General features: G+C 42.4%; 1 protein-coding gene across 4 annotated transcripts in view; it reads left to right on the forward strand.

The window, feature by feature from the left end:
* The window catches only part of FARP1 (FERM, ARH/RhoGEF and pleckstrin domain protein 1), a 288920-nt gene that overhangs the window by 35588 nt on the left and 229081 nt on the right, over positions 1-24251 (forward strand). For all 4 annotated transcript variants that reach the window (XM_070520054.1, XM_044779783.2, XM_044779785.2 and 1 more), the window contains one exon: positions 21426-21619. In XM_070520054.1, coding sequence (XP_070376155.1) covers positions 21449-21619 — 171 coding nt within the window. In that variant the 5' untranslated portion in view covers positions 21426-21448. The remainder of the gene's footprint in view (positions 1-21425; positions 21620-24251) is intronic.

Below are 24251 nucleotides of genomic sequence, written 5' to 3' on the forward strand. Positions count from 1 at the left end.
CTGGTTTGAGGCCTAATGTAATAAATATATTTTGTATTTTTATTTTCACTTCCCTAGAAAATATTTCAAATGTACCTGATGTATTATCACAGTTTCAGGAACAAAAGCTGAGATTTGTGATATCTGTTATTGGAAAACTTTTGGATGATTCTCGTTGAAAAACTTCAGTAATTTTTTCTTTCCCATTTGAGTTCTCGGTCTTCATATTATATGGTATTTCCTTGACCAGAACTGTCCATATTTAGTGATGGAGATTTGCCCCCATCTTCTGTCCTTTGCCTGTTACCACCATGTCATTCTCTCTCACCCCCGCCCCTTTGGTTTTCTTTACCCTGTCTCTAATAGCCTTTGTATTAGCTTTTCTCTTTTGGAGCTGATCTGCTGGAGAATTGTTGCTTGGCAATGCTCACCGTCTGCAGTGGTAGTGGAGTTAAAGCAATCTCCACTCCTTTGTTATTTTCTCTTAAAAATATTTTACAATGGTCTCCTTTTTGCAAGGTTCTTTTGCCTTCATATATGAACAATTACTGTGCAAAACTTTAAAAATGGCTTCTCTCTCTCTGTTGTACCTCTGTATCTTCTTAATAAATGGTACAACTCTGAAAAATGTTCTTTCTCTTCAGGCTATTCTTTCTAGAGATACTTTCATTAAAATCAGTGTTCAAAGATCCTGCCTCAAAGTCTTTAACTCTGTATATGTGTATTTTGTACCTTTTTCTCTCTCCCAGACTTATTAGAAGCAAAATCAGGGTTGACTGATAGGAAATTTGCAGAGTCCATTTCCTTCTCAGCCAGGTAACTGACAGATAACAAATGTAACATGACATTTCAAGTGGGTCTGTAAACTATAGTGTCCTAGTCAGCTCTGGCTGCCATAACATGTACCATAGACTGGATGACTTAGACAACAGAAATGTATTTCTCAGAGTTCCGGAAGCTGGGAAGTCCAAGATCCTGGTGCTGGCAGATTTGGTTCCCGAGGAGAGCTCTCTTCCTGGCTTGCAGATGTCTGCCTCTCACTGTGTCCTCACATGGTCTTTCCTCTGTGGATGCGTGTTGGGAGGGTGCGTGTTCTCTTATCCTCTTCTCATAAGGCCACCAATCCTGTCGGATCAGGACTTCGCTCTTATGACCTCGTTCAACCTTAATTACTTCCTAAAAGCTCTATGTCCAAATACAGTCATATTGGGGGTTAGGGCTCGAACATAGGAATTTAGGGGGGACAAAATTCAGTCTTTAGTATTTGGTTGCTTTTTTTTTTCATTAAAAATGAACTTTTATATAGGTAGTCCTTGGCTCCAGAATACCAATTACAAATGTTCTAAGTGTATAAACACTGGCCTCCTACCAGCGCCTGGCTCTGTCACCCACCCGTGTCCCCACTCTCCCTAAGAGTGGAAACTTGACACACACAGCCTGGCCGGGACCTTTACTACCCTGCCCTGCACTAATGGAGGCATTATGGGAGCTGCCATCCTGCCCCAGCTGTGATAACCTTTGATGCTGCTGGGTTCCCCGCAATGCTCTGGGTTCTTCTGCTTCCAAGAGCTTCGACCTGCAGAATCCCTGACCCTACTGACCGCTGAGAATCTGCCAGGATTCTCAACATGTGACACTTGCTCGGCTGGTCCCCCCACTGCTTTCCCCTTAGTGAAGCAACCTTAGGAGTCTCCGAAACAGATGAAGTGAGCACTGGGGACATTGACTTGAGCTCCAGAATATACTTTTCAATAGAAATGAAACTATAACTAGTAGTTAGATCTTGTTCATACTGTTGGTAAGCTTCGTTGTGGTGAAATGGGCTTTCCAGGGCTGCATTGAGAACCTTTCCACCATGTAACAGTGGAAAATGCTTTTGGGGTTCCAAATATTCATCAGTATGGGAGTAAATTTTTGAAATATAACCTGTTTGTAATCTATAGACTGCCAAGTTGAATTTCATCCCAATTATGAAGGCATTACAGGAGACTGTACTACTTTATTTTATTTTTAACATTTCTTTTTTCCATCCTGCAATGTAGCAGTAAAACCAGCCTCTCAGTTCAAGGACAAAGATAACCTCCAATCCTAAAACCCCAACAAGTTCGATTCTTTGCATCTGACATCCAGACCGTGTCCGTGGCATCTGTAATCATTGTGCAGAATCAATTTTGCATTCTTTTTTTTAACTTTAAAGTTATAACAAGTTGATTTTTCAGTGTTTCACAGTCTTCATGTTTATAATTTCTGAGTGTCCACTATTCCAGGCAGCAGGTGTACTATAGTCTGGGTAACTATTTTTGGGGCATTTTGAGTTAACATTAATGTAAATAAGGTTACAAAGAACACCTTTGTGCTTATAACCTCTTCGTTCCCTAGAATGGCTTCCCAAAGATGGATTTCCATAAATGATGAATTATGGGGAGTCTACAGTATTTATAGTATTTATGCATATTGGTTTCTAGATGTGTCATATCACATTTCCATCAACACTAGCAATATAACATTGAGCCTTACTTGTTATTTTACTTTTAAAAAAATCTCCAGAAAAATTTCTTTTACCATTTTAAGAAACACCACTCATTAAGGCAGATGTTTTAAACTGATGAGAAAAGCGAGGAAGCCAGAGAATTTTGCCCATTTGAGTAATATGAAAGGACTCCGTCTCTCTCATCTTCAGTGGCTGTTTCATCAAGAAAAGTAGATTTTATGAGCTGTGTGTCTCTCCAGTCCCTTACCTAAGCAGCAAGTTGTACGTAGATGGGTAGAGAGACAGCGATCGATCTATCAGAGCTCAGCAATCTTTCACAAGACGCCACGCTGCTGAGCCTTGTCTTCTGATAATTATGGTTGTGGAGTCACCAGAAAACCAGGCTCTTCTTACATTTGTTCACTTCCCCTCATAGACGTGTGCTTAAGGAGAAGCAGCCAGCTGACTTCTTTATTTAGGGCGACCTGTCAGAGTGTTGGTATCATACACTATGAAGAGACGTAATATGCGGTGATTAAACATTCTTATTAAATTTCCTCCTGGCATTTCTCTGTGTTAGTGCTTTGTCATCCATAAATATGATTTTCATGCCATTAAAACCTTCGTGTTTTAATGAAGCAATCAATAAAAGATATCTGGTAAGTTACAAGGATGCGGCCTCTTTCTGGGACTGAGAGTCTAGGAAGATGTTCTTTAATTATTCAGAACTTTTGGAGCACATTGTTCACTTGCAACTCATTTAACTGTAATGTCACCCAGCCCTTATTTCCGTCCATTGCACAACCATGTCATGAACATTTCTTCCAAACACCTAGCTAACATCCAGCTGTACTGTGGCTCTGACAATCTGCTCATCTCCTGGAGTAGAAATCTGTCGAAGACAGAAAGGACGTGATTGTGGCCTGATTTGTTCTTAATGAAGCCATCTTAGCTTCTAGTGATCATCGCTTCCTTTCCCAAGTCCTTTTATTTATAATGATCATTTCGACAATTGTCCCTTAGCAGTGCATTTGAAATTCTGGAACTACATAGAATTAATGTATTCTTTAGTTTCACTGCCTGCGTATTTTCTGCATGGATTTTCAATTGCTTTGTCATGCTCTCTAAGTATTCTCCATGGATTTTTATATTGCAGGAAATTTACATATTCATTTAAAGAAGACTGTCATAGCTACCATATTGGTTCCTTCTTACAACTAATAGGGTTAACTCTCCATTTATCTTTGTCTTCTTTAAATTGCTGATTAGTCATAATTGATTATGGGAATTGATCAAGATAATTGTTAATCTCAATTAAAAAGTTTAATAGAAATAAAATAATGTTGGAATGATGATTTTTTATAATGGTTATAATAGCTATAGAACTGTAAGGGTTTTCAACTTTGAAACTGTTCTTTTTTGTAAACTATGAAGTTCTGCTCTCTGGGATATGTATGCATCAATCCCTGTCGATCTGGAGTGGAGCTCCATGCACTCGCCCTTTGTAGGATGCCACTCAGAGGCAGCTTGGTTACACATGAAATGTGTTACATGATATCATATGCTTGATTACACAGGAAATGCTTGATAAGCCTTCTCATGTGATTTATTCAGTTAAAGCAAAAGTGGACACTGGAAGCTGAGAATGTCTAAGAGTCAAGGGTTGTGAGAGGAGGGATCAGCCTGAGTTTTAAATGTCTAAATTCCAGACACAGGGCCATTGGGATGACGCGTATATATTTAGGCTTAGTTGTCTGTTGTGAAATAGTGGCAACTTTAAGACATTCTGTTTATGTTAGATTCCTTAGCACAACCGAGTAGGAGCTTACATTTATGGTTTCTTTTACCCAACCACAGGGTCCAGTGTTCATGGCAGCCTCTAAAGATGGGCAGCCGCATGTCCCTTGACTTGACCTGGGTTTAACCTACCCCTGAAAGCCAAGCTCTCTCGCCTGGCAGTGATGGGGGCCTTTCTGGAACTCTGTCCCCTGCTCCAGAGGATGACTGTGCAGCTCTTGTGAATATGCCTCGCAGGCACACGTCTGCCTTTCCCTGCTGGCCAAGAAAGGTTCTTTGCCACTTGTCCTGGAGACAGCCTGACTCTCCTTGCTGGCTTCAGAGGGGTGTCCATTTCCTGTTGACTTTCGGACCTTCTCAAAAGGAGAAAAATAAAATCATTTCTAATCTCACCTCCTAAGTAAAAGCGATCTTAGTGTATCTGCTACCAGTTACGTTTCAGTGCTCGTATAAATAAGAGTATTAATAAAGAATATAGGGTCAAGTTTTGAATGGCTTTTTTGATGTCTAGTAGTTATTATACGATTGATACTGTTATTTTGAGTTATAACGAAGTAAGTGGATAGTTTTCCATAGGTTAGTCCATCTCAGAATTCTCAGTTTGTCTTACTTATTCATAGTCGATATTCTTTTTGTGTTTTTTTCATTACTTCAGTAGGATTTTATTAAGAATTTTTGAGTATAATTTTCTTTTAAAATGTTCGTGTTTTGCTTGAGCTCAAGTAAAATGAGTTTGGAATATAACATTTATTTTTTTTTTAAAGAAAAGATTGTTTATCTGTTGAAAGTGTGGAAAAATTTCCCAGGCTTATTTATTTATATAGACTTGGGGGAGAGGAAAATTCCATAATTATTTTCTGACTTTTCCTTTTTTGGTCTCTTCATATTTTCTGTCACAGATGGTAGACTTTTTTGTTGTTTAATTTTTACTCATTCTTTGTTTTTTATTCTCATGTCAGTTTCAAAACTCTTTAAAGACTTTTTGTGTGTTCTTTTTGCCTATATTGGTATGGGGACACTACATTTTCCTTCCACTGGGACTTTGGTAGAATGCTGTTTACTTATTTTACAGTCATGCGCCGCATAATGTTTCGGTCAGCGATGGACCATGTATACGACAGAGGTCTCAGAAGATTAGTTCCATAAAGCCTGGTGTGCAGTAGGTTGTACCATCTAGGTTTGTGTAAGTACACTATGTGATGTTCACACAACAATGAAATTCCCTAATTGCACATTTCTCAGAACATATCCGCATCCTTAAGTGACACCTAACTGAATATTTATATTTTCAATGTTAAAAATATTATTAATGACTTCAAAATTTTTTTTTCTTCTTCCAACCAATGTCTTACTATAAAACAGGGTTATTTGAGCTTGCAAATGATTGGTTGGGTTTTGCTTTGTTCTTTATTTCTAATGTTATGCTTTATGATCTGAGAATGTATAACATTCATATAACTTCTGTTATAGGTAAATTTTTGTGTTCCGACAAAATTGTTATTATTATTTCAAAACCTGGAGTATAATATAAGAAAATGTATGTTCTTTATTTGCCATTTCTTGGTGTCCAGATGTTGTTCCTGCCCTTATTTATTGTACTGAGTAGGTTTGTATTTCCTTAGCTAGTGGCTCGTTAGAGTGGATTATAGAATGTTGGGGCCTTCTGGATTTTGGCTGCTACCTAAGTGAGCCTCAGGTGCCCCATCTGGGAAACAGAGCCAGTGGCACGGACTTTTAAGGTGTGGGGAGGGTCATGGTGATCCCACTAGTGAAGGGTCAGACCGGGGCCTGGCCTTCAGCCAAGAGCCTGCTTGGCCTTCTTCTCCGTTCTTGGGTCTCTGGTATTTCCGTCTCCCAGTAAAACTTTCTCTGCAGGTCCCGACCCCCTGTGGTGGTTGTATAGGATTGTGGTGGTAAATGCAGTAATGTAAACCAGTGCTTAATGAATGGCACCTGTTATGAGGTGACAGTTCTTTGTGAAAAGATGGAGTGATTTGAATGAAAAATTCATGTTTCTCAACAGTTACAGAAATAGAAGCACTATGCTCTGTTGTCTCATTTCACACCACGGCTTGTCCTTTGAGCTGGAGAGTGGTCTGGAACTTACTCCTCAAGCCCGCTTCACTGTCAGCTTTTCTCTTTCGTGACATGCGCTGCAGGTTGTGTCTCGTTTTGTATCCGCCTGTTTTAATTGAGCAGTGTCTTCCTTGGGAACCTGTGCTTGCCTTGGGAGAGGAAGGCTTATCTGAGTTCCCCCTTGGGCTTTATTTGACCTTGCCCGGTAACATCTCCTGTGTGTGTCTCAGTCTCCCTTGAAGCTCTACGGTTTTAACTACTTTGAAAGGTGGCGCCTCTGCCTGTGCTCTGGGCATTTTTAGTTCTAAGGACCCAGACTTCAGTAAGGGCTTCTGGAGCATTGTTGTGGGGCCTTTCTCATTGCACAAGGTGAGAACGTGGGCCTTGGTGGGCCTTTCTTTCTCAGATGTTCTGTGGATGCTCTGGTCCACTGCGTGAATACTAAGAGAAAAATCCTTGCTTGTGGAAGTGAGAATGGTTTTAATAAGACATTTAAAAAATTCATAACTTAGAACCATATAAGGACAGTGCACCATACTCTTTATAGGTCTAATAATAATACAGTCAGCATTTTGATGACTTGATGGCTTTTCCCCTGTGGCGTCCTTAGTAGCTTACATGGGTGATTAGCCTAGAAGCTTGATTGGCACCTCTGTTTTAGAAAAGGGGTGGGGTTTGCAGGAGACTTTGTGATTGTATCTAAAATGACAGTCATAAGGTCACTGAATATTAGACAGGGTGACAACTTTAGAGATTATCTTGTCCAGGATGGCCCATGGCATGGTAGTGAAGACCCACACCTCTGGCACCAGCCTGCCTGCATTCTGGTCACCTTACCAGCTGAGTGAACATGGGCAAGTTGACTTAATCTCTTTTGCCTTGGTTTCCTCATCTGTAAAAGGGGGTCAGTGATAGTATCCACCTAATGGTGGTTGTGAGGATTAAAGCAGTTAGTGTTGGGGCCAGCCCGGTGGCGGAGTGGTTAAGTTCTCGTGCTCGGCTTCAGTGGCCAAGGGTTTCGCCGGTTTGAATCCTGGGCGCGGACATGCCACTGCTCATCAAGCCATGCCGAGGTGGTGTCCCACATGCCACAACTAGAAGGACCCACAACTAAAAATACACAATTATGTACTGGGGGGCTTTGGGGACAAAAGGGAAAAAAAAATCTTTAAATCAGGTAGTGTTATAAAGCTGTATAGCCAGGCCTTCTCTGTCCTAGAAAGTGCGACATAAGTGTTGATTAAATTAAAATTATAATAACTTATATTTTTTCCACCTTCTATGAATGAGAAGCCTAAAATCCAGGACAGATTAAGTTAATTTTACAGTACACTCAAAAATGTCAAAAATTAGGATTAGAACCAGGTGGACAGTCCGACAGCGTCTAAACCCTTTTTCTTCCCTTTCAGCGATCCACACAAAAATATGATGTTCATCATCCTCATTTTTTTTTAATGGACAGCGTTGTTTAATTAAATGCCTTATTTATTAACCAGGCTGACATTTAGACTTCTCATTTTTTCACAAGGAGGTTCACTTTTTTTTATTATGTACTTTTTTCCTTGACATTTCACTGTTTTAATGAATAATTAATTCTAGGGCAAGTGTTCTGGGATGCAATACCCTTTACATTTTTGCTGTATTTTATTGTGCCGTTTGATGTGTGATAGTATAATTTATTTCTTGACTAATATTGAAACTGTGAGAGAATCTAACAGTCTCTTCTTTATTGGGTTAATAGAAATTGCTTTCCTTTTCCCACCTGGAGGGAAAGCCCTGTGATTTATGATTCATTGGATTTGGTAAGCTTTAGGAAATGCTTTTTTTTCCTTAAAGTTGTAAGAATTAATGCTGTTACTTCAGAACAGACGTCAGTAGGACGTTACACAGGATGTAGGACGTGTTTAAATTTTGGCATTTATTTCTTAACTATCATTTCCAGAGTGTTTGAAACGTCAAGAGAGAGTGATAGAGTGTATGTGAACTTTTTACTAAAAACTTCCTTATTTAATAATGAGACTGTTGGGATATCCTGACTTTATTTGGAAACAAACTTAACAATGCTTTGTCATTTATTAAAGAAAATACCTAGTGCCTTTTTTTTTTTTTTTTACATTCCAGAAACGTTTTTAGTGATTTATTAAGTCCTGTCATTTTCTCATGAAGTAGAGCAGGAGAGTTATTCATGTGACATCTGAAATAAGCTACATGACCTGTCAAGATGCAGGCTCGACTGGGCTGGAAGTGGGCAGCGGGGTGTCTGCTCCTGAGCCCCAGGGCTCGCCTCTCATCTCTAACCTTAGGTTGGGCCGGCTACCTTTGGAGGTAACGTCTACACTCTCCTGTTTCTGTAACCAAAAAGCGTCTCAGAGTAGCCTCAAACTGGAGGCACACACCATGTGCTTCACTAGGTGAATGGATAAACGAACTGTGGTATGTCCGACAGTGGAATATTATTCAGCAAGAAAAAGAAATGAGCTGTCAAGCCATGAAAAAAACATGGAGGACTCTTAAATGCATGTGGCTTAGTGAAAGAAGCCTGTGTAAAAAGGCTACATACTGTATGATTCCAACCATATGACGTTCTGGAGAAGGCAAAACTCCAGAGACAGTAAAAAGATCAGTGGTTGTCAGAGAACAGGATGGGGAATGGGCAGGGGTGAGCAGACAGAGAACGGGAGATTTTTAGCAGTGAAATTGTTCTGTGTGCTATTGTAATGGTCGATACATGACATTATGCATTTCTCAAAACCCACAGAACTGTACAACACAAAGAGCAAACCCTAATGTAAACTACCGACTTGAGTTAATAATAATGTAGCAATCCTGGTCCATCACTTGTAACAAATGCACCACATTAAGGCAAGATGTTAATAATTGGGAAGCTCTGTGTGAGGAGAGAGAAGGTATTTAGGAACTGTATTTCCTGGAAACACGAAACTGCTCTAAAAAATACAGTCTATTAAAAAAAAGATTCGTATTGACTAACGTATTTGCTCTCTGCGTTACTAATTGTCAGTCTGGCTTCTGCCTCCATTTCTCAACTGACACTTTTTCTCTTCATACCAGTGACTGTCGATCATACCAGGTCTACTGAATAAACTTTTCTTAATCCTCGTTCTCCTGTTGCCCCAATAGCATTCAGCATTGTGGTTCAGCCTCTGCTTCTTGATGCTTTTACCTCTTTGGCTTCCTGCTATGATTTTAGAATGGATTTTCAGGCTCAATCTTTTATAAATAAGAGATTCATCCGTCAGGGAGAAGGTTGTCATAGATGCTTTCCAAATTCCCTTCAACTCCGAGAATCTGTGACTCTTTCAGCGATTCTGCTTCCTTCTCCTGCCCGTGAATGTTGGCATGTGCTCCAGACTTCCATCTTGGTTCTCTCTTTCTATGCCCCTTCCAGCCTCTCCCTCTGAGATATCACCCACGGTCACGGCGTCACCTCTGATTTGTGTGTGGATGACTTAGACTCTTTCCTGAACCTTAGGCTCCTCTGCTCAGCTTACTAGAGTAGAACTTTGGAGAAAGCATTCGAGAGGGGCTCGCTAGGGGCTGATGAACGGTGAGTGTTGGGGAAATCGAGGCAGTGACCTTGGGAATATTACCAACATCCTACCTCCATGCCCTGCAGTCACCTTCAGTCTGCCACAACTTGGACCTCTCAGCACTTCCTTGTTCTGTCTCTCACTTGCATCTAAGTTCTGGATTTGCCCGTAATTCCATTGTCTTCTCCCACATCTAATTTGTCACCAATTTCTGAACGTTCTTAATGTCAAAGTATTCCTCAAATATGCCTCCTTTATCTCTGTTCGCACTGTCACCACTGTCCTTTCTTGCCTAGGGTATTCCAGAGCTTTCCTACCTGGTCTTGCCCTAATCCAGTCAACACCTCAGTGTCAAATATTTTCTTAAAATTGCAGAGTTTCACCTTGTCTACAAAGCCACAGTGGCTCTTTTGGCTCCCTCAGATGAGCCTCCTGTGCCTTGGCCTGTTATTTCAGGCAGACAGGAATGGCTCCCCCTTCCCTTCTCATTCTCTTTTCACTATTTTTCTCACCTCTGTTAGTCTGTATCCACCCTGGCACAGCTCCTGGCCCATGGTGAACACTTCCTTATCGAATGCAAGAAGGGCTCCAACAAGAATGCGTGTTGTGTCCACAGCATTCCACCTGCCCTTAGGGCTATTAGAAACTGTTAGCTTTTTCCTAAGGACCAGGTGACGTCCCCCCTTCTTCAATAAGCATCATTCTCTGTTTCTGGAGCTTTTACAATTCACGTCATACCTATTGCCAGCAGTAAACATGTTGCCTTCGACAATTATTTCTGAGTACCTGTTTTCTCTTGCCTGATAGATTATACATCCCATAAAGCCAGACCATATGGTGCCATATTACTGCTCTGTGTCCCAGATAGTGCTAAGTATAGTTGTTGAAATGTAATAGGTCCTTATAAATGCCTGTTAATGGTGATGATCTCCATTATTGTGACACTTGAATGATAGTATGCTTGAAACAGTATGTTATCTTGAAAGACGTTGAGTAAGCAAATCCAGTGATATACTGTACCCACATTATGGGCAAGACAAGGGTTAGGTGCTTTCCATAAATATTTAGAGAGTCTGACCCATGTCAGTTGGAGACAAAGAAAGGGAAGACTTTCTTCAGTGAGTGGACGAGAATGATTTGTATTAAGGAAAGTGAGCTTGGCCGCAGCCTCTGTTGGCCCTGGCGTTACGGGGGAATTGTGGGGGTGGCCAGCTGGTTTCCTGTCTTCAGGAGGACCACCTTTTTCCTTACATTTTATTTACTTACAGGTAGAGTGGAGGGGGAGCTAAAGTTGCATTTTGTGCTCTCAGAATCATCAAGAAATTGACATCCTTAAAATGTGAATAATTGGAGATTTCTTTCTGGTTTCCTGATTTTTTTCTGCTAGGGTAAAAGAGCCTTTTCTTCCCAATACCTTTTACTTCCACTCCATTCTACACATTTTTCTCTTTGCCTGTTTATTGGAGGAAATACGCTCCAAATCTGTGACAATGCAGACGAAAGGAGTGTGTCTGAAATTGTTTTCATTTTTAACGATTTTAAAAATTGTTTTTAGAACAAAGTTGAAATGTAAATTAAAATTTGATTGGAAAAGGAGTGCCGCTTTTTCATGCTATTGAAAAATCAGGCACCCACTATGTCTGGTCCATGTGTGAAATGTGGTAGAGACACGCGTTCCTGGGGAAGTTATGTAACCACCTGAGTGCTCAGTTGTGTCAGGGGGATTTACTCGTTCTGCTGATCCTCATTGGGACCCTCAGAAGTAAAGCAGCGTTTCTCAGGCTGGAGCCTGCATCAGAACCTCCTGGAAGGCTCGTTGACCCCAGATGCTGGGGCCACACCCAGCCTTTCTCTTCAGCCGGCCTGTGCTGTGATGGAGAGTTAGGGCTCCTAACAAGCTCCCAGGTTTCTAGTAGATGCTGCTGATTTGCAACCACATTTTAAGAACCCCTGCAGTAGAAGGTTGGCTTTCTCTCCATGTTCTAGGCAAGGAACATGACGTCTAGAATGATCCTTGACTGCCCGAAGTTTTCACAGTCCCTGAGTGTGAGCCTAGGGCGCTGTCTTGCACTAAGACGGGAGGAGCATGTCATACTCCCAGGTAGTGTAGACAGACCCCTGCCTGCTCCTCTGGGCTTGTAATCTAGTTGGCAGTACAGGGAGAGAGGAGCAAGGCGTGGAAAGCAAGTGAAATATAAGCTAAATACAAGCTGAACCTCAGAGGGGGATAAAGGAAGATATTTTTTTCCCTGGAAGAGTAGATGAGGGAAGGCTTCCTGGAGGCAGTGACGTTGGAGCTGGGTAAAGAAGGTGGTTTTTTAGGAGGAAGAAACAGAACAGCAAAAGCACAGCACCAGCAAAGTGCAGGCAGGCTGGATAGCAGAGTCCAGCTGGATTAGAAAACAGTTGATCTCCAAGGAGAGAAATTGGGGCAGATTGTTGAAATGCCTGCCTGGGAATTTTCACATTTAGCTTGGTTTTGATTACACCCAGTTTTTTGAGTTAGAGAAGGGATGTGGCTAAAACTGGACTTTTGAAAGAACCTATGAAATGAGAGAATTTCTCTTCTGCTCTGAGTTTTCCTTGAAGTACTTTTCAGAGATGTGTTGGGGGTATTTAAGATAGCCTATTGAATGTAACTTTTTTTTTTTACTAGGGTTAGAGAGTGAAGAAATAGTCTTTCTTTAGTTTCCACATTTAGTTCTTTTTTCCTGACTTAGCTGGTGAGATGGGGCACCCCACTTGTAAACAGTTCATATCTTGGTTTCCTTTTTCCAAATGATCAGACCGCCCGAACGTCTCCCCCTGTTTGAACTGTCTGGCTGATGTAAAACAGCGGATCTGTAGCTGTTTCTTTTGCTCACAGACTTTTTGTGAAATAAGCAAATCTGTCCGCACAGATAGCTGATTTTGAACTTTCTCAAAACCCCTTATCTAAGTCCCTGTGAAAAGCCAAACCTGTCTGGTTGTGTTCTGGAGGAGCTGCCAGGCTGCCAGCCTTTCTGGGGTATCTCCCCCTCCCTGTCCGCTGGGGCCGTCGCCTGGCCTGTGGCTCCCTGGGGACAGGAACACAAGGTGTCTTTGTCACCCGACAGTTTCCAGCTCCTCAGGGCAGAGCCAGGATGAAAGGAGCTGGTGGGGTGACACACCCCTCGCGCTTTGCTCTCCTGGGTGTCTGACATGGTTGATATTTGTCCCCACAAAATGGCAAATATTTGCTCCTTCGCTTTCAAGATGGGGCACTTAGAACACAGCCTGCGGCTTCCTGCAAATCTAGTAGCTTCTATTTAAAACTAGAAGGAAAAACTCTTGCAAAAGTGCCTCTTCGTCAGTCTGTTTTGATAATTGTCGCCCTTCTTTACCGTGATTTCATCTCATTAGATTTCATGCTCTAAATGGGGCCAGGGTTGTCAGAAGGATTATGTCCTTTTAGTAGATGGAATTTTAAAAGTTGTCTAATTATTTCTGAATAGGTAATATGTATCTATGGTACAAAATTTAAAAGGTCCAAAAATATACGGTGAGAAGCAGGTCTCGGTCCCTCTCACTCCTGTCCTGTCCTTAACCAGGCTGGTTGCCTCGGTGGAGCCAGCGCCCCTACCAATTACTTCTCTGTCCTTCCAGAGAGGTTCAGTGTGTTCAAAAGAATATTTGTGTGTATATGCATTTATTGAGATATCATTTGCATATCGTAACTTTGACCTGTCATAAGTGTACAATTCAAAGGCTTTTAGTAAATTTGCTGTGTCTGTGACCATCACCACAATCTAGTTTCAGAACATTTCCTTCCCCCCAAAGAGATCTCCACCCCTCTGGCCCTTTGCTGTCAGTCCCAGCTCCTCTCTCCAGCCCCAGGCAACCACTTTTGGTCTCTATAGATTTGCCTTTTCTGGATATTGTACATAAATAGGATCATTTGCTACGTAGTCTTTTGCATCTGGCTTCTTTCACTTAGCAAAACGTTTTTGAGGTTCATCCCTGTTGTGTCATGTGTCAGCATTTCATTTCTTTTTGTTGATGAATAATAATTGCTTGTATGAATATACCGCATTTTGTTTATCCATTCATCAGTTGATGAGCATCTGGGTTACTTCCACATGCTGGCTCTTTTGTAGCTGTGAACATCTGCATCCATGCAGGTCTTTGGGTGGACATATGTTGTCATCTGCCTTGGGGGGGTACCTAGGGGTGGAGTCCCTGAGTCGCTGGGGGAACCTGGTTGCTGAGTTTATGCTAAATATATGATTCAGTTTCTAGGAAACTACCAAAATGTTCTGCAAGGTGTCTGCATCATTTTTTGTTCCCACCAGCCACCAGCAACGTATGAGAATTCGAGGGGCTGGCCCCGTGGCCGACTGGTTAAGTTCATGCGCTCCACTGTGGCGGCACAGGGTTTCACTGGTTCGGATCCTGGGCACCAAGATGGCACCAATCATCAGGCGCACTGAGGCAGCGTTGCACGTGCCACAACTAGAAGGACCCACAACTAAAATATGCAACTATGCACTGGGGGGATTTGAGGAGAAAAAGCATAAAGAAAACAAAAAAGAGAGCGAATTCCAATTTTTTCTCATTCTCTGTCCATTAACATGAGTGTGAAATATTATCTCATTGTGGCTGTAATTTGCGTCTCCTAATGACTGATGAGGTTGAACGTCTTTTCATGTGCTTCTTAACCACTTGTGTATCTTTGGAGATTTAAATTCTCTTTTATCAGTTTTAAAACACAGGCTAGCAGTTAACTTACAGTACCTCTCACCATCTCTACTCCTTCCCCTACCAATTTTTTAGTTATATTATTTCAACATTCTAGGAGTTATAATATTCTGCAGCTATTACAATTATTTCAGTCTTCCTCTTACAGTATAAATGGATTTGAAGTTTCCCAGTAATTGTTTTTCATTGTTTTGCCACTTACTTTCACCTTTGGTTTTGCTGAAGTTTGTCCCTTTAGTAATTTCTCCCAGAAGGTCTTGGGTAACATTTTTCCGAGTTCTTGACTATTTAAAATGTTTGGCTATTATATTTGAATGAGAGTTTGGCTGAGTTTAAAGTTTTGATTCCTCTTTTTTTTCTTTGAGGACATTTTGGACATTTAAGCATTGAATGTTGCTGTGGATGAGTCTGAACTTTTGTCTCCTCGTATTTTTTTTGAACTTTTTGCCTTGGTGCCCAAATAATTCCTTCGTAATTTTTGAAGGTCAGTGATGACACAGGAAACCTCTTGGTGTTCATCTTTTTATGTTAATTATTTCTGGGGTATGATATGTTCATTCATTATGGAGAACTAACGTTTATTTCTAGAGTGTTTGCCTGAATTTTACCTTAAAAATTATTTTTTGTTCCGTTCTTTAATTTTTTTTAGGCCACCAATTGTGGGTGTGTTGCATCTCCTCTGTTTGTTTTCCATGTCTATCATTTTTCTTTCTGGCTTAAGTCTTTTGCTTGCTTTTCTCAATCTTTCCCCTTAACCCTCATTTTCACCAGTGCCTGTTTCTCTTTAGCTACTTCCATTTTGGTGTTTGTTTTAGGATGTTTGGGCAACTGTAACAAAGTACCATAAACAACAGAAATTTATTTCTCACAATTCTGGAGGCTGGGAAGTCTGAGGTCAAGGGCCGATGGGTTCGTGTCTGGTGATGGCCGCTTCCTGGTTTATGGATGACTGTTTTCTCACTGTGTCCTCACGTGGTGGAAGGGACGAGAGCTCTCTGGGGTCTCTTTTTTAAGGACACTAATGCCATCACCTCCCAAAGTCCCCACCTCTTAATAACATCACATTGGGGATTACCTTTCAACATATGAATTTGGGGGGGACACAAATATTCAGTCCATAGCAATGATGTTTCTATTCATTTTTCTGGGTTTTTTCCTCCTGCAGTCTGCCCTCATATTTTATTTCCTTCTTGTATTTTCCCGTAGCATCCCTGAACTCTTGTAAATCCTCTTATGTTGTTTATAGAATCAGTTATTTCTTTGTTTTGTTAACTTATGACAATATGTTGGGAAAATTTTGATCTATGGCGTGTAACTTTTCTTTGGAGGGTGTTTTTCATCTGTTGTTCATTTTCGTTTTCTCTGTCTTCTTGCAGCGTCTTTGTGAAGGTCCTTTTTTTTTGTTGTAAGGTGAGTTCTTTATGAACTAGCAGTTTGCAGGAGCCTCACATGACCCGGGAGACAGGGCTATGTCCCATGCTAATAGGAATTCTTGTGACCTGAGGTGGCGTGTGTGTGCATAATCCTTTCAACCTTTGTTTTCCTCGTGCTTGCTGAGACTGGAGTGTCCCCAGTGCGACCCTGTCTTGTTCACCTTGCCTCAGCAATACACTGCTTCCTACAAATCTGGCCTGTCTGTGTGGTTTCTCAGTCAGCTCCGCCTCTAGTGCTTCTTGAGATTTCCCACCACAATGCATCCAGGGAAGCTTCTCGTGCTAACCTGTGCATCTGTCCCCTTGTTCCCAGAAGGTTACTGCTGCGTTTGTTGCTAAGGACATTCTCCTTAGGGGAGCGTGGTTCTGCAGGCATGGACAGCATCATCCAGCCTTTTTTGTCTCCTCTGTCTGACCTTCACTGCAGTTTGGCAACTCTTTCTCACGTGTTGTGGTTCGGAGTTGGAGATGGCTGCTAGTTTCTTCAGGGATGGAGTTTGCATTTTTGTGTGTGTACTCCTTATTGCTTTTCGGTAAATTCCAAGAGGAAATCTTTAAGCCAGGTTACTATGACAAGACAACTCTAGTATTTTATCTTTTCTCTGCCAGTTAAAAATTTTATCACTTTTTTTTGCTATAGTTGTTCTTTCCTTTTAACTAACTTTTCAAAGCAATCTAAAGGGTAAAGTATTTTCACGAACAGCTTTTTACTTTTAGAGCTGGAATGATCATGTTAGTAATAATGTATCACAAGGAAAGAAATATTAATTTGCTTTACTTTGACTATTTCTTAAGGAAATCAGAAGTCAGAGGAAGTTATGGAGGTAGAGTCAGCATGGACTAACATTTATAAACAGGAGACTTTTGGGTTTGTTAGACTTGTCACCTGGAAGGCTGGGTTTCGTTACTGGACTTGCCAATTTTGCTAATTTTTGTAAGGTGAGTTCTTTATGAACTAGCAGTTTGCAGGAGCCTCACATCAAATATCAGTCGTGGCTCCCATTATGACTTGCCACCATTCCTCAGATATTCCCTGGACATTCTTGGGATGCTCAGCTCAAAACTCTTAGCTGAATTTCTATTTGAATTAAATAATACTTTCCATGTACAGCAACAGTAGGCATGCAGGTATGAAAACAAAGTGTGACCACTTTGTTGAAACATCCATAACCAGAAGTAGAAATAGTACAGGCGTGAGGTCATATGAAGACTAAAGAAAAAGAAAGTTGGGGCTGGCCCCGTGGCCGAGTGGTTAAGTTCGCGCACTCCGCTGCAGGCGGCCCAGTGTTTCATTGGTTCGAATCCTGGGTGCGGACATGGCACTGCTCATCAGACCACGCTGAGGCAGCGTCCCACATGCCACAACTAGAAGAACCCACAGCGAAGAATATACAACTATGTACCGGGGGGCTTTGGGGAGAAAAAGGAAATAATAAAATCTTTAAAAAAAAAAGAAAAAGAAAGTTAAAGTACCAAATATCTGTTAATCATTAACTCAACTGAATTTCTAAATGCCAAGGTGCTAAAAATGATAATATCTATTCACCTGGGCATCTCAGGCCAGAGGGAGAGAAAGGGTCCAGTTTAGAGAATGAGGGGCCTTGCTCTTTGTTTCAGTAGGACAAGCAGAAAATGTATTTGTGGGGAGGGGCCCTGACACCTTTGAGGTGGGGTGACACGGGGAAGTTGGCCCCTTCCTCCTTGCCATCAGCTCCCTGGATGGGCATCAGAGTCATAGGCAGACCCACATCTCCGTGACTCAGAGCAGCAGGATGCAGAGTGGCCAGGCCCAGCATCAGTGAGCAGGGCAGGGCCTGTCCCTTCCGACACAGCACAGGGCAGAGGAGGCAGGCTTAGAGGCGGGCAGCAGAGGATGCGTTGAGAGGCAGGGAAGGATCAACACCAAAGTAGGATAAGTGCAAAAAGGAGGCTGGGAATGGGGAAGGCAAAGTGAACTGATGTCATGGTTTTCTCTGGAGGTTGCGTTTATTTTTAACCATGAGACAGTGAATACAAAACACATAGGAAAGCAGTTTTGCCTGGTTTGTGAAGATTATTTTAAACACTACTGATTTCGTCATTAATTAGATGTATACCACCCACATTTGATTCATTGAACAAATATAGATGATCTGTTTTCCACTTTCGTGTACGGTACTGTGCTAGGCATTTAGATGAACAAGACTGGTAGATGAATTAAGGAAAGCATAGATCACACAATCAAGCAGATTAGAATTAGGTTCTTAAAAAAAGCTTATTTAGGACAGAAATTAGAAAGGTACCTATATAACAGACCTGTGAAATCATAGATGGGCATTCGAAAAAGAAGGAGCCATTCTCAGAAAGGCTGGTCCTTAACTAGCATTGTCTTGTCACAGAACCCCAATCCTGAAGTATTGCATAGCAACAAATCATAATCATAATCTCTAACAGGCTTTGGTGGAAAGTTGGTGGGGAAGTGAGTGTGGGAGAGAGAAGCAGTAAATGGTGTTTCCTAGGAGGTGACCAGACATTTTCCTGCATGGTCAAAGCACACATCATTTTTTCAGTCCTTGGTGGTTTGAGTCAATGACCCACGTTGTTGAGGTGACTTCATAGTTTCTGATCTGCTGACCTTAGGGCCAGCTCTCGATGTCACAGTGAGAATGTTAGAGGTTTCACTGAGAGGAAGGGATGGGTTTCCATATGGAATTTTGTGGGAAACTTTGGGGAATCAACTCTTTAGGAGAAGGATGAGCATGAGTTGGGCATGAAGAACCTACAAAATAAGATTTGCAAACTGGATGGTTTTCCTGAAGAAAAGAGCTGAAGGGTGACTTGTTATCCAATGTGTAAGACACAGCACTTAACTCCTTTCTTCAAACTGTAGATGACCCCTTAGTGCCTGTTCCATGGCTTTCCTTGTCACTTAAGTGTCCCCTGGGTCATTCTTTTTATTCCTCTTTCCCATCTTCTCCATTGACCCTTGTATTAGTTTGCTAGACCTGGCACAACAAAGTACCACAGATGAGGGGCCTTAAACAACAGAAATGTATTTTCTCACAGTTCTGGAGGCTGGAGGTCCCAGTCAAGGTGTTGGCAGGTTGGTTTCTCCTGAGGCCTCTCTCTTTGACTTGCCGATGGCTGGCTGCCTTCTGGCTGTGTCCTCACGTGGTCTTCTCTCTGTGCTTGTGCGTCCCTGGTGTCTCTGTGTCCAAATTTCTTCCTCTTATAAGGACAGCAGTCATATTGGATTATAACCCATTTTAAATGGCTTCATTTTAACTTTATCCCCTCTTTCAAGACCCTTTCTCCAAATACAGTCACATTCTGATCTACTGGGGGTTACGGCTTCAATGTAAGAATTTGGGAGGGGGACACAGTTCAGCCTGTAACAACCCTCACGACTTGGCATGTTTGTTCTTTTTGCTTTTTTGGTTCCACATCTCCCCCCTTCTTTCACTCTCCTCGTGGCTTTCACTTGCACAGTGAGATGGACTCTGAACCCGTAGCCCACATCCAGCTCCACCTCCCCGACAGCCTACTGACTGTTCTTTTATAACCCTACACGGTGTCCCTGATCAAACTCACACCTTCCCCTCCTACTTCCTCTCCTCTACCCTGATTTAAAACTTTCCAATCATTGTTACAGTTTTACCTCCTCTCAGTAGCTAACCATTTACAACATTGGGTTAATTTTTCCATAAACGGGGGTTTTTAGCATCACCTTTTCATTTCCATCGCCACTGTCCAAGTTATCCCCTCAAGCACAAATTGTTGCAATAGCTTAGTAACTGGAGCCCCCCAGCCCCTGCCATCCAGTCTCCCTTTTTCCAGTCCATTGTATATATCATCTTCAGACTCATTTTTCTTAAATTCTACTTTTGTTGTGTCATTATTCTTACCCCAGTGGCTCCCTGCTGCCTACAGGGCAAAGACCACATTTCTCAGCTAGGCATTTGAGATCCTTTATAGTCTGATTCCAGCCATTTTCCAAAGGCGTCTTTAACTCTTCAGCATTAATTCTCACTCATCTTCCTATATGCCATCTCTTTTCTGTCCCATGGCTTTGTTGGTGCTCTTCCATTTCCCCGGTATGCCCTCTCTTTGTGTATTTCTGTCTCCTTCCAAGTATTACCCAACCTTTGAGACTACATTGAGTTCAATTCCTACCTTCTCCATGGTGGAAGCCCTCTGACCCCCGCTTTTTCTTAAACCACATCACCTCACTGAAGTCTCATTCCTTTGTGCTCTTGTGACACTTAATAGACAGCCATGGTATAAATGTACTGGCTGATTGGTCCAGTCATCAAGCAGCCATTATTGAATTCCACTCTCTGCCTGGCATCGTGCCTAGGTAGTGCTGAGATCCAAAGAATATTCAAGGTCTGGTTCCTGCTTTGGGGTGATCATGAGGTCATGGGGGAAGTAATCAGGCAGGTTCAGATGGGATTCATCCCCGTGCTGAGGCTTGACGGGATCATGAACACAGAGGGGGCAGCAGCACTGAGCTCTGCCCAGGTATCAGGGATGTGACATTTGAACTGAGTTTTAAAGCACTGGTAGAAGTTTCCAGATGGAGGAGTACAGAGCTTTTGGCCAGAGAGAGACACACATGTCAAGACCTGGAGCAAGACAGAGGCAATAGGAGGAGAGTGAGAAGTGGGATGTCTCATGGGAGAAGAGTGCACTGTTTGTAGAGGAGAGAGGATTGTGTTTTGTTTTTAGAAAAGTAACTTTCTTGATGCTGTGATATGTAGAATGGTTTCTTGGGAAAGGGTGAACAGTTAGAGGGGAGTGGCAGGAAAGAAATGAATTCGGAGGTAATTGTAATAGAAACAAGCAGAAAAAATCAAGAGAAAAGACCCTCCTTATGTCGCCTGTGTTTTGTCTGAGTGTATGTTTAGTTTCCTCAACCAGATTACAAACTCGGGAGGCACAGTGTGTTTTCTTTCTTTATCTTTATAATACCCACATTCCTTAGTATGTTGGTGTGTCCATCAGAGCTAATTAATGGATGCTAATGATATGGCTGAGGCACTGTTTATGTTCTTCCCAGTAGACTCAAAATGTGTAAGAAGTAGTGGCTGGCTCTTCGTAGACACTGAATAATATGTTGAACACATCCGAATCTATAGCATATATAATTAAGAGTTGACTGTAAAAGTAGAAAAGAATAAAATATGTAAAAATGTGCAAAAGAATAAAATATGCACAAATATTTGCATGGCTTGAGTGGTTAAAGGTGGTGCTGTTAGCGAATGAACTGGAGCCTCACCATGTGTGATTTCCATGCAGGCGATGGACCGCCTCCCCTGGTGTGGTCTGGGAAATTCCCACGATGCAGAGTAGAAGACAAGTGTTACTTTGATGGTTTAAATGCATCTCCTCTTCTGATGTATTTTTCTTTCTCATTGCTTCCCGTAGATATTATATAATCTGCTTTCATCATGGGAGAAATAGAGCAGAGGCCAACTCCAGGATCGCGACTGGGGGCCCCGGAGAATTCGGGGATCAGTACCTTGGAACATGGACAGAAGCCACCCCCAACACCTTCAGGAAAACTCATGTCCATCAAAATCCAGATGCTGGATGACACCCAGGAGGCGTTTGAAGTTCCAGTAAGTTGGGAGTGTATCTGTGAACTCAAGTGTGTGAGCAGCCTTGGGCTTGGGGAGATTCGTCTCATCCCTGTGTTGCAGTGGCAGGAGGTGGCAGGAAGAGGTGTGGTACTCTACCCCTCCCTCCCACCCTCACCACGCTTCTCTGAGCCGATCTGGTTCTGAGCTGTCCGATTTTTATATTTATGCATGAACTGCCTGTGTAGTGATATCAGCAGTCATATCACTTGAATTTTACTGTGACTTTCCATATACAGATATATGTATGTATGTACATGCATATGTATGTATTGTGTATGTATATTTGAATTGGAGGGAACTGTGGTCTTGTGGATGGATCTCAGTTTCGTTGGCTTATCACAGGCACTTCCTCTCACATTGATGTGTGCATGCGTGTGTGAGCACCACTGCTCTAGATTACCGGCGAGAAAAATCCTGAGAAAACCATCGAAGAGTCGTCTGGGTGTTCTCATGTCAGGAGAGAAGTTGATGACTGTGTCTGTGGGTGAAGAATGGGGGTACAGAAAACCCTGATCAGGCCCACAGTGTGTCAGCCCTCGAGTTGAAGAGGCCCACCCTCCCGGGGGCGAGGGGACGACAAAAGGGGTGTCTGGGAGCCGGGCAGAGAAGAAGGAACCAGCAGCCATGGGCTCTTCCATTACTTGGAGCCCCTCACCCGCATGCTTCTGCTGTTTTCCTCGGAGCCCCTGCCTCACTGACCCCTGCCCTCCCTCGTCCTTCTCACCAGCCAACCTCCTCCTCACACAGAACTGCTGGAGGTTAGGGTCTGCCACCAGTTCTGTGCAGTTGGAGGGTTTCTTGTTCCCAAGGCAGGGAGGGTCCTAGGGGCATGTGTCCAGCTCTCTAGAACTCATTGCCCTTTCCTCAAGAGTCCTTATCCCTTACATTGATTAGGGTCGGTGGAAGTCGTAGGACCCCCTGGATTCAGTTTTCTGTGTTCTGTCTTGGCTACTAAACATCACATCGAACGTTGTTTGTCTGGGAAGGAAATAGCTCTTGAGTTCCAAACAACCAACTTACAAACAAACTTTGGGAAACAACGTGTTTTTTAAAGTGGAGACAATCTGTCTGTTATTCCTGTTGGCTAGAGTGACTAAATTTTAATAGTCGGCATTAACGTCCGCAACCCATCATTTAATCATTTATGTGGTATGATTCACTAAATTATGTTCATTTCAAAGAATATTGTTCAGAGAGTGTGAATTACCATTAAATGTCTCAGGGAAAGATAAACCTCAGAAATAGCTATGTTGAAAACCGCCAATTTATTGGACATTGCAAACAACCTTTGTATCTTTCTAATTTTCTTGTTGTGGAATGCATATCTTTCAAGGACTTGGGAACTTCTTTGTGCTCTGCTGGACAAAGCCATCGCTAATCTGCTGAAATTGTAAAAATAAATTGAGGTGCGCACCTGCCAGCCGTTAGAGTGAGGCCTCCTGGATCAAGTGCGCCCCCACCCCTCCCCCCAATTTTTCTCTTCATTGCCAGACTGGTTTGGTGAGGTATTTAGTTCCGGTGTTTCCTGCTTGGTACTGTTAAGGGCTTCTGAGCCCAAGTTTCTAGCAGCACATCCTATTAGTGGTGTTCCCCTGTGTGGTTTGGTCCCAGGAGCTGTTGAATGCTGCTGTGTGTGCCCGAACTCCAGGGCGTACTGTACTGTATTCAACTACGGTTCTTCCGTTTCCCTAGACCAAAGACTGTCAAGGCTCTGTTCCTAGCTACTCTTTCATTAGGAACTGTACAGAAACTCCCTGCCAAAAAACTAAGAATAGAAGTGTGTATTCATCTTTAAAAATTATTTTACTTGGTAACTTCTGATGGCTGTGCTGTACATTTGTAATTCTTCTGTCTGGAAGGAACCTGTCTTATTCTTCCACCCACCCCTGACCCCCAACTCCTATGCACCCTTAAAGGCCCTATCAGTGTTACCCAGACACTAACCCCTTGCGGCAGTGGCTGGAGCTTTTTCTTCCTTCCTTCAGACATCTTTGCTCATACACCTATGAGGATGGAGCCAGACTGCCTGGGTTCAATTCCCAGCTCCTCTTACTGACTCACTGATCCCTTGAACAAGACACTCAACCCTCTCTGTATCTCAGCTTTCTCCCCTGTAACAACGAGGCTGGTAGTAAACCCTACCTCATTTTATGAGAATGAGAAAGAGATGATACAAAGTGTTTGGAATGGCCCTTGGCACATGCTGAGAGCTGCGAACAAGTAGGATTAGTGGTGTTCATGTAGTGGATTTGCCACTTTGCTGCTGGCTTTGCGGGGCAGGGACCTGGCCTTATGGTCTCAGCCCCAGCACCTAGCACGGCGCCTGGCATGGAGTAGTTGCTCGTTAAATGCTTGCTGTCTGAACATTAGCATGAGCTGATTTGACAAGTAGAATTAATATCATTGTTAGTTTTTCACATGCCTCATCCATTCATATTTTATTTTTATTTTTCTAAGTTTGGTCAGAATGTCCCTTCTCAGCCAGTGGGCAACAGATGTTTTCCATAACTGCCTGTAGAAAGGCAGAAATCAGCATTTTTATCGACTAAGCTGATTCTAAATTGCTACCTTGTGCTCTTGAAGAACAGAAACAGCCAGGCCTTCGCGCAGC

Source organism: Equus asinus, chromosome 11 (genome assembly GCF_041296235.1).
Source record: "Equus asinus isolate D_3611 breed Donkey chromosome 11, EquAss-T2T_v2, whole genome shotgun sequence".
NCBI classification, from domain to species: domain Eukaryota; kingdom Metazoa; phylum Chordata; class Mammalia; order Perissodactyla; family Equidae; genus Equus; species Equus asinus.